This window comes from Orbicella franksi, chromosome 2 (genome assembly GCF_964199315.1).
Source record: "Orbicella franksi chromosome 2, jaOrbFran1.1, whole genome shotgun sequence".
Taxonomy (NCBI): Eukaryota; Metazoa; Cnidaria; class Anthozoa; order Scleractinia; family Merulinidae; genus Orbicella; species Orbicella franksi.
Genome location: NC_138146.1, coordinates 6,314,512 through 6,325,396, shown reverse-complemented (window position 1 = coordinate 6,325,396; position 10,885 = coordinate 6,314,512). Strand labels below are relative to the sequence as shown.

At 40.7% G+C, this 10,885-nt stretch overlaps 2 protein-coding genes across 2 annotated transcripts in view; one reads left to right on the top strand and one right to left on the bottom strand.

The window, feature by feature from the left end:
- The first annotated feature begins 56 nt into the window (after positions 1–56).
- LOC145477891 (pre-mRNA-splicing factor SLU7-like) overlaps positions 57–10,885 on the top strand; it is a 35,825-nt gene continuing 24,996 nt past the window's right edge. Inside the window, exons 1-8 of the mRNA XM_081455759.1 lie at positions 57–260; positions 497–559; positions 1,222–1,312; positions 1,417–1,497; positions 2,318–2,418; positions 3,246–3,309; positions 3,664–3,732; positions 5,116–5,192. Coding sequence (XP_081311885.1) covers positions 145–260; positions 497–559; positions 1,222–1,312; positions 1,417–1,497; positions 2,318–2,418; positions 3,246–3,309; positions 3,664–3,732; positions 5,116–5,192 — 662 coding nt within the window. The 5' untranslated portion in view covers positions 57–144. The remainder of the gene's footprint in view (positions 261–496; positions 560–1,221; positions 1,313–1,416; positions 1,498–2,317; positions 2,419–3,245; positions 3,310–3,663; positions 3,733–5,115; positions 5,193–10,885) is intronic.
- Positions 5,192–10,885, bottom strand: part of LOC145477890 (uncharacterized) — a 6,378-nt gene continuing 684 nt past the window's right edge. Inside the window, exon 1 of the mRNA XM_081455758.1 lies at positions 5,192–10,885. This exon is cut by the window's right edge and continues 684 nt beyond it. Within this exon, the coding sequence (XP_081311884.1) occupies positions 9,938–10,885 (948 nt within the window). The 3' untranslated portion in view covers positions 5,192–9,937.

The following is a 10,885-nucleotide window of genomic DNA, read 5'->3' as shown; positions in this document are numbered from 1 at the left end:
CATGAAGTCCCAAAGAAGTATTTATTATCTAGTATAATCCACCTACCCCTCCCTTACTAAAAAGAAAGAAGGAAGTGACGTCGCTCTGCTACGCACAAGCTCCCACAAGTCTCTTGAAATGGATTATGGGAAAGCAAACACAAGATGGCGGCCAAAACTGAATCGCAGAAGAAAAGTCGTCTAGATTGGCGTAAAGAGAAAGAGCTTGAGGAAGCGAGAAAGGCTGGTACAGCACCAGCATTGACTGATGAAGAAGGAAAGTAAGTTATTACTTGCGCTGCTTTTGACGATTGTTTGTGCGTTTGTATGTTGCGCTCCGTGAGAAAACTGCACTGTGTCAACTGAATTCGTTCTGATCGCGTTGTGGTACGTGTACGTACGTTGAGGTCTTCGTCAATAGCTACGTTTTGCGTTTGTTGAATGTTATATTTGCATTAAGGCTTATAACCCAAGTGGAAACCAATCTTGATCTTTTTTTTTTGGTTCATTCTTTCAGGGATATTAATCCTCATATTCCACAGTATATCTCTCAAGCTCCTTGGTACTATGGCACCTCAAGGTAAGAGTTAAAAACATACCTCTTGAAGGTTCTGAGTAGTTTGTTTTTAATCTTGATGGCTACTAAGACATAAACAAAGCCTTGTGTTTTCAAGCTGAAACAGGAAGCTGTTTGTCTTTGCAGAAGGTCCACGTACAGTTTATAGAAATCCATTGGCTGCAGCATTCTCCTGAGAACCCTGCACTGAGCTAGCTGCTGTATATTGTTTTGCACTACATTTGTTTTGATTTTAATTCTTTAACTTTGGTGACTCTTGGAAGTATCCTGTGGTAGACTAGTGTCCCATCCACTAGGAATACTCCTGTTCAGTTTATGCTATGGAACTTATGATGGGCCAGTTTATCTGACCCAAGTTCACTCTAGGGTGATTTTGACTAGCATTGTGATTGGTTTATTCTTCCACCTCTGCTTCCAACTCCAACAATGTAGTTTTCACTAGATCATAAGTAACAGGACCATAAGCAGAATTGGTATTCTGCTTTTGGCTCTCTTGGTTTATTTTCACTAGATCGTATCACTCTGTACCTATAATTTACGACTCTGACTAAGACTAAGTCGCTAGTAGTGAAAACCACCTTTAATAATTACTAATTTATTTAGCTTTTTATATACGAAACACCATGGCTACTACTTGAAATCATAACTTTGATTTACATTTTTAGACCAACCTTGAAACATCAACGACCTCAAGAAGAAAAACAGAAACAATTTTCATCTTTAAATGAGTGGTATAACAGAGGAACTCAAGCTGTTGTAAGTTAATAGAATAATGGTAGTATGTTAGGATATGAATGAAATAGAATCAGTCTTACAAGTGTTCTATACATGATGTTTAAGAAAAGTGTTTTGTCCTATAGGCCCCTGCTGCTACTAAGTTCAGGAAAGGAGCTTGTGAAAACTGTGGAGCAATGACTCACAAGAAGAAACACTGTCTTGAGGTATTTCAATATATTGTAATTATCAGGACTGTCATTAAGCTTTGACTCACTAGTAGCCTTGATCTTCACACCTGTAACACACTTGTTACTTTATGGATGAATTGTATCAACTACAGGCAAGTGAAGATGTAACATCAAAGGCCCATCAAGCATGCTCAGCCACAACATATGCCATGGGTTACGGCCGTTATTGACAGCCCTGATTATTTTGTAGTACATTCTGACTTTATTAGTTAATCATTAAACAGTCTCCACTCTCTGTTCTTTAGATTGTTTTTGTTGTTGTTGTTGTTGTTGTTGTTTTTGTTTTTTGAATGCCCTGTACAACTGGTGTGTATACAATGTACAGTAAGACAGTCAAGGGAGAGTTCAAGATGCAGTTCTGAATTTAAATGTTTTATCAAGGTTCCCAATAAAAGCCAGTTACCAGTAGTCCACAACCACTTATGTAGAGTCTCATACTAACGTCTGTTCAGATAATTTTCATTTGCAAGATTTGCCTTAGATACACTGCTGTTCAAACTCAAAATGTGCTGTCAAGTGTACAGGCAAACAGTAGTCCTTTTGATGCCCAGAACACAGGAAATTGCATTTCCTACATGTAGATGCTAGATTTCATTATTTTTTTTGGTGGGGGAGGGGGTACATGTCCCCAAAACCCCTAGGGAAAGGGGACCTTAACCCTCTTTCATGGCCACAACCACCTACACTGTATTACAAAATCGGCAGCAGCTTATAAACAATTTTGTTAAAACTCCTGTACAAGATGCATGTACATGTAGTATTAATTCACTCATGTCTGAAATTTGTACTTGTGCAGAGACCTAGAAGAGTTGGTGCCAAGTTCACTGGTGATGATATCAAACCTGATGAACAACTACAGCCACAACTTTCATTTGATTATGATGGAAAAAGAGACAGGTGAAATAATCATATTGACTAGTAAAATGTTAACTGTCTTTTATCTTCTCTCTTCATTTTCCCACATCCCCTCAACCCCTTTTCCCTTCCTTTCCTCCAAAATTATCCAACAAATTATCCAACAAAATTATCCAACAACCTCCATCAGCACCACTACCTTAAACTCCTCTAAATCCTCTTTTTTCTCTCCCTCCATGACTCTACCTCTTATTAGTTACAGTGCCTCTTCCTAATCTTCCGCCTTCTCATAATTCTACAAACAAAGAGCAAAAAAAAAAAAGAATCCTTCTCCTTCAACTTCCATTCCTTGACCCTTTCCTCTGTCACATTCACCTAATAGGAGCTCCTGAGCTTTTTTGTCAACACCTTTCTTCCTTTCCCAGTTTTTCATTTTGTTCTTCTCTATCTTTCCATGTGCCTCATTTCATATGCAACAACTCTTCCTCCTACGTGCCTATTTCCTCTCTCAATACCCATAGTAACATCCTCTTTCTCCCATCCTACTCATCCGACTCCACTTCCTCTGATCTCAACAACTCTTAATCCCTCACATTGTATTTTTCTTCCCCCTCCTTCTTCTAGGGCTCCCCTTCTCCCCAGCCACATGCCCCTTCTCTGCTACCTTTTCTTGCTACGTCTTAATTACTACATTCCTTATCCCATTTTCCTTTTACTCTCATCCTTTTCATGGATCAATATCTCACCCACCTTATTCCTTAGAACTTCATTCTTGCTTTGAACATTGATTTTTATATTCTAAATTATGTATTTTATTTACATTTGTTGATTTATTTTAGTTTCATAATATTTTTTTCAATACCATTTAGGTGGAATGGTTACAATGTTGAAGACTACAAGAAAGTTGTGGAGGAATATACCAAGTTAGAAATGGTAAGTTAGAGGCCTGTTGCTCTTGCAGGGCACCAGGCTCTTGTTCAGATCACTGTAGGTCAGCTGGTCAGTAGAAGGCTGAAAGACAGCCATAACCATACCCAGGGCTGTGTTCTAGAAGCACCCGGGTGCCACGGGTGACTAACTTTTGCCGTTGAGTGACTGGAAAAAGTTACTTTTTTCTTATAAACTTAAGTGGTGGGCATCTAAGATTTCATGGTTTGGAACCTCTGGCTCCTCATAATTTTTCTTAGACCACAGCCTTGCTTTTAAGTTCAAAAGACAATCAATGGATTGTGAACTGTTACACAACCATAGAAAAATCAGCCTTACATGTTGATGTTGTCTTTCTAGGCCAAACAACACTTAAAAGCGGAAAGGTTGGAGGAGGAATTAGCAGAAGGAAAAAAGCCTGAAGTCGTGGTAAGACACTTGTATTGACTGGAAGAAGAAATCAGCTAAAATTCTGCTGTACAAAAGCCTTAAAACTCCTGGGGATTTTTAGTGCAAATGTAATAGCTAAGTTATTTTTCAGAACTAATGCTAATTTGCATATATCTTCTTATTGTAACCCTGGGGCATAACCTGACTTTAACCCACAGCTTAGCCCTTATATGTGTTCTAATGCAAGCGCTTGGCTTTGCCCTTAACAAAATTTTAACCTTAACCCTAAAACCAACACTACCCTTTTCCTGCCACTGTACGATTTAAATGACATATATATTAAGCAAGTGTAGAAACCAAACACAACATAGAACACTCAGGCATGAATGATCGCTTTCTTGCATTCTTTCACCACATGAATAAACAACAACAAAAGCAAACAAATCAAGAGAGTTAGATTTGATTGTTCGTGTGTCCTATATTTTGCAAGTATGAAATTCCACAATTTTTTGAATATCGCAAAAATTGGGAAATTTAGTACTCGCGAAATTTTGTAGTGAGAATAAGGTACCTTTAATCAGTTTTGATCAAACATGTGCCAAGATGAACTCTCCATTCAAAACGAACTCTGCCATTTGCTTTTCTCTTCTTTTCTTTTCGTATTCACTTTGTAGTGATACACTAGTCTTGCTGAAGGAATAGAATATATTTTGGAAAAGAGTTTCTCTTCACTGCATTTTTGCTAGTAAGAGATTGGGTGTCTTTTTTCCATGAAATTAATACAATCTCAAGTAAGGTTACATACATATTGCATTTCTTTGGGAAAAGGTATAGGGTTGAGTTTTACTTGCACACAGCCAAGGATGTTATTAAAACTGGGAATGGGGAACAGGGAACCGGGAAAGGGAGTCTGGGAACAAGTGTACAGCAGTAACTGGCCTGAGAATCCAAAATGGCAGACAAAGAAAAAGAAAAGGCTCAAAAAGGGAAGAATTTTGGGAAATATGAGGATGTCTTACAGTTGTAATTGTGAGTTTCCACTGGCTGTCCCCAGATGACCAATGCATTCTTGTTAGAGCAGAGTCTGATTGGTACTGGGATAAACATAGTATGAAATGACGCCTGGGGTCATCTGGGGACAAAGCCAGTAGATACTCTTGTTTACAGCTGTATCACTTTGCCACATTCCCTTCCTTTGTCCGCCATTCTGAATTCTCAGGCGGGTTACCGCTGTACACTTGTTCCTAGACTCCCGTTCCCCGTTCCCCGTTCCCCGTTCCCCGTTACTAGTTTTAGTAACATCCCGCAGCAATCTAGTTTTTGAGAAGTTCCAGCCTCTGGGGTAATTGGAACATTTCTTTTGTGGTTTCTAAAACTACACATACTTTATCTGGATTAAAAGTCTTGGCATTTTTGTGGTAGGACGAGCCTGACAGCGAGGATGAAGATAAGTATGCAGACAGAGCTGATATGCCTGGACAAAAGTTTGATACCAAAAGGTGAGCACTTTACATGAACTTGGAAAGCTTGGGCGCAAAAAACATTTAAATGAAACAAATTTTGCTTAAAAAAAGGCAGTGAAACATTTTGGAGGGCTATAACCCGAAGGAGGTATTATTTAATAGCCACTGGCTTCCATTGGCCGTTAAAAGCATTTGTTTTTAGTTACTGGATTTAGCTAGTCGCCAATATGTCATCAGGTGCGTTAGTAAGTAACGTGTGTGACTTTTCCGAAGCTTTCGGAACAGTAAATCTCTCGAGGTAAGTCCGAAAACACCTCAAGATTTAATAACTGATTTTCGCCTTTTAAGCGCGAGTTTAAATGAAAATAACTGCTTTTACAGTTTTTAATTAGTATCCTTTCATGAAACATCACATTTTGAGTAAACAACTTTGAGTTAAGCGTCAAGTTTGACAGAAACATAGCGCTAAGAACCCAGTTATGAACCTCTACGATCTCTCACTGCTGACCGCCACCAAGTCAAAGTGTAGGACATTGCAGACTCGTTTTCCAACGTTCTTCAACATGACGTGACGTGACATTGCTTGGATAATCACATCTGTTGGCTACAATGTTTTCTCAGTTTTCTATCTCTCTTTCTCATATGACCAGGCACAGCTTTCACCAAATATGCCAAATTATTGTTTTCGAAGAATCTTGCAGGAGTTTGAATGGTTTCGGAAAGGTTTTGATTGGAAAAACGTTGTTGTGTGTCTTAAGAGCATCTGTCGAGGAAATAAGAGTACATTCTCAAATTGATGCTTATTTCATGTTTTTTTTTTTTTTTCATCCTACCGGGAACCTGATGTAATGTTTGTTTTATTATTAATACTTGTTTCAAATACAGATGGAAATTGAACTATTCACCTTAAGTCAGGATTCTTCGACAGGATTATAAAATGCTCTGCTGGCAAAAAGCCATCTGAAGATCGTTCATACGGAAATTCTGGATTCTTTATTATTGAAATACTGACAGATCAGGGATGTCTGCTTCATATACGCTTATATGCAGAAGAATAATTTCAGTGTCGTCTATTTACTATCTCTAGAGGATGTCATTGGTTTTGTGAAAAGTTTTTTTAACATATTGTAACGCGCGCGGGCGACAACAATTTCCGCTCAAAGAGTCCAACAGCCAACGGTTTAATTACTCGACTCTTAACTTTCAGCTTACTTGTACACGGCAAGTCTACTCACACACACATATCCTGTATTACGAGTGCATTGCGCATTCATTACTCACCATATAATTGTCTCTTAGTCTTAGAACTTGTGCGAGCGTCACATTCAAATATAACCATTATACATCTTAGCACGTGCACCTTAGCTCGTGCAATCCCTCTATAAATTTCATTACATTTCCCCCCCTCCAATAAAAGAGATGCGTCCTCGCATCAAGGGTCATTCTAAAGCCAACAACCCCATTTTACACAATCAAAACAGACAACGACAAAGGCGAAGCATTAATAAAAAACAATCCTTTCCGAAAATACCTCTAATGTAATTTCGAACTGTTGAAAATGTCTTACTTAAACTTAAATGTAACTTAAATGTAACTATGAACCGTTCCAAATGTCTTAATCAAACTGAAATGTTAACTCGTGACAAACAGCAATGTTGAAAAAGCATTCCTGGGTCCAACGTTCAAAATTATTGGCTGGACACTTGTCTTTTATGAAACGGTTTTAGGCGGTCATAGTGTACAAACTTGGGCTTTCCCTTGGGGGTCCTGTGGATTTGATATACTATGTCCTGTAACTTGCTTGGTAACTTGCCAAGGACCTTCCCATGGAGTTTGTAGCTTCAGGCTTGGCATTTCTTGCTCTGAGGATTGTACAACCACACCTTCTCCCCCTCTCGGTAGGAATTTCCTCGAGATCTTTGGTCATATAATCGCGTTTGTCATCAGCTTGCAATGTTCAGATTGTCCTGGGCAAGCTGGTGTACTTTGCTGACCTGTTCCCTCAGGTTCCAGGCAAATTCAGTGGAATCTGGTGGTGTGACTTGAACCAGAGGACAACTGAACATTAGATCTACAGGTAGCCTAACATCCTGTCCAAACATTAGCTCATTTGGTGTACAGCCAGTCCGGTCAAGGAAGCCATGGGCAAAAGAGGTAGTAGCTGATGCCAGTTCCGCTGAATTACTTGGACAAATTTGGATAACGTAGCCTCCAAATGTACGATTTAGGTGTTCCACCATTCCATCTGATTGTGGGTGCATGCAAGGGTGTTGTCCGAGTCTTCGCGATATCCGGCAGCCTACACATTTCCTTAAACAGCACCGATTTGAAGTTACCTTCTTGGTCAGTGTGAATCTGCATGGGAACACCAGACCTGGGAATAACCTCAATGCCCAAGAGATGTGCCACAGTCACGGCAGATTGTTCAGGCATGGCAAGCACCTCCATCCATTTCGAGAAATCCTTAACCACTAAAATGTACTACTTTCCTTGGTCTGTTTCCAGCAGAGGTCCCAATACATCAATGGCGAGCCTCTCAAGTTATGCGTCACATTGTAAACCTGTAGTGGGGCTTGAAACGTTTTCTGTGACTTTCTTTGAGATGTGACTTAAGGCAGTTTGGGCACCATGCCTTTACATCACGGTTGCTTCCACTCGAGCAGTACCGTTGCTTGACATGCCGCAGGGTCTCCACTCCCAGATGACCAGCTGTCACTGAGTCATGCAGAGACAACAACATTTTCTCTTGAAGACTCTTAGGAATGACCAATTTTATGCTTTGCTCTCGTTGGAGGCTTGCAGTACAGAATGCCATCCTTTAGGATAAGTCTCTCAAACTGTGCCCAATAGCCCTTAAGCTCTGGAAAAAGGGAAGAAATTTGCTCCCACTTAGGTCGCCCCTGTCCAGATTCCAGCCAGCGTATTACAGGTGATAAAATGGGGTCACATCGTTGCTCATTTTGTTGGTCTTCTCTTGTTATTCCATCTATCCAGAGGTCCATTTCTTGAGAGGAACCTGCAGCTAGATTACGTCCCGACTTCCATTCCTTGTAACTGCACCACAGAACGAATCATTCTCGGGCATGTGCTTTGCCTCGATTCTGTCTCTGCTGTAGTATGCAATTACTTTTTCAGTTCCATTTTGAACTTGTGAATGGACAGCTACGATTGCCACACTACTTGCATTCATGTCCAGGATAAACATGTCATTAAAGGTTGGGTATGCCAAGACTGGAGTTGAGGCAAGATTCTCCTTTAAAGTGCAGAAAGCCTTATTACAGGCCTCCATTCATAAGAATTTTTTCCACTTTCAGTCAACTCATGTAGCGGCTTAGCAATGTGGGCATATTCATAGATGAAATGGCAATAATAGGATGTCAAGCCAAGAAAATTTCTAACTTCTGCAACTGAGCATGGAACTGGTCAGGCACTGACAGCCTCTGAATTACCCAGGTCAGTACTCACTCCATCTCCACTCACAACGTGGCCCAGAAAGGTAACCTTCCTCTGGAAGAAAACATTTCTTTGGGCTGAGCTTTAGATTAGCAGATTGTAGCCGTTCAAAAACGAGTCGTAGGCACCTCACGACCTCTTCAAATGACTTAGTGTGCACGATGACATCGTCCAGGAAAATCAGCAATACTTGGTAAGGTAAGCCCATGAGAACCCTCTCCATCAACCTCTCAAAAATGGCCGGAGCATTGCAAAGACCAAAGGGCATCGCATTGAACTGATACAGGCCAGAACCTGTGGAAAGTGCTGTCTTCTCCTTATCCTTTTCTGCCATCTCTACCTGCCAATAACCACTAGCCAAATCCAATGTACAAAACCAGTGCGACCCAGACAGTGCATCCAGACAATCATCAATCCTCGGAAGTAGATAAGAGTGTTTAACGGTGACCCCATTCACCTTTCGGTAATCTATGTAAAAGCGTATTGTTCCATCTTTCTTCTGCACAAGGACCACAAGAGAAGACCATGGGACTCGATGAGAGCTCAATAATGCCTTTGGCTTTGCATTTTCTCTATTTCTTCCTCTGCAATTTCTTTCAAGTGTAGGGGAAGTTGCCTCAGTGCTTGCTTGATGGGTTTTGACTCCCCTGTGACAATCCTGTGCTGAGTTATGCTGATATGGCCGAAAGGGTTTGTAGAGGTGGCAAACACAGCTTGATGTTCATTGAGTAATTCAATCAACTGTCCGATTTGTTCATCGTTCAAACCATCTGTACTTCTATTTAGCAATTTCTTCAGCTCTAAGGGTAGAGATCTCTGCTGATCTCGAGCAAGTCGTACATCCGTCTCATTCTGCCGTAACCACGGGTCTCCAACTGCCTGATTTCCATCTACTGGTTCGCAAAGCACTGCTAGAGTGTTTTTGTAGACCTGCCTTGGATATGAAGTGGGGTGAGAAGACGAATAGGGATCGGACCATCCGTTTTGACAAGTGATCTGGCTACCAAAAGTTGGCTGTACTGAACAAAATCCAGTGTAGGTTTCAGAATCGCCAGACCTCCATCACGCTTGTCTAGAAACAGTGTCAAGAGAACCTAACCTAACAAGCTTTCGCTGAGAACATTGCAGCCTTAAGAGGCACATATTTTGACTGACGCAGTCTGTCCTATGTTATTGATTTCAACAAACGAACTAAGCTGAGCTGTTGTAATAATGGATACATTGAAAGGTGAGCAAGAATTTTCACGAGTGATAAAAGTACTGAAAAATTGTTCCTTTTTCAGCTTCAACATCTTTAACAACTTTAGGCCAATGGGAGGGGCCAAAATTCACAAAACCAGATCAAGCAGAATAAATTGCAGGGCTCGATAAAACTTCTTGGCAAATTCATCTGAAATCAAGCATAATTGATGAGATGAATGTTTTGGCTGCCACATCAACTGGTCACTTGTTACACCTGAACTGCTCGCTGTGGCCACGGGTCCTTCAATCAAGTCGTACGCCTTTCGTATTTCCTTTCCTATATAGGCTGGTCCCTCGTCTGACCTAAAGTAATGAACAGTTTTCCTCCATTCCTCTAAGTTACTGGTCAAATCCAGTTTTTTAGCATTCAGAAGATCATTGCGCTTCACTTGAAAAATCAATATGGCGGGCTTTGAAGTCGTGCTTTTCGCCCACTTGATCGCTTGGTCCAAACTTGTTGTAACATAAAACCCCTTTCCACTGCTGAAGTCCCGCTTCTGTCTTCCTGCAGGTAGATATATTCCCCTGTTTAAAATGTTGGCGGCACTTTGATGATCTGTGCCGTGAAACAGAAGCATGTATCGTTGGTCATCTGACAGTCCACGATCTCTTAGAAAATCTTGAGCGCGGATTTCGAGAGACCTTTGCGCATGCGTAATGGCAAAGGAAAATTTGGGATGATGCTGTTCTGCAGCATTTTCTTCCTCTGGTTTTCTCGTGCGATGAAACCAAGATGACTTGCCAACATAAAACGTTGGCGGAACAAAAGGAAAATCTGGAGTGATTCTGAGAAAGTCGGCTTGTTCTTGGGAAATCAAGGAAACAATTTCAGGTTTGAAGTGACACTGTTGTACGCCATTTTCACTTTCTTCGCCAGGTTTGCTTGGGAGATGAAATCCTGATGACTCGCCAACAGAAAACTTTGGAACAAAAGAAGACAGCAAAGGGTTGTACTTAAACTCATCGGCAATGAAAATTTCAGCCCACTCGCACGCTTCAATGTGATGTTGCATTTCATTGGCACGCTTGAGGAT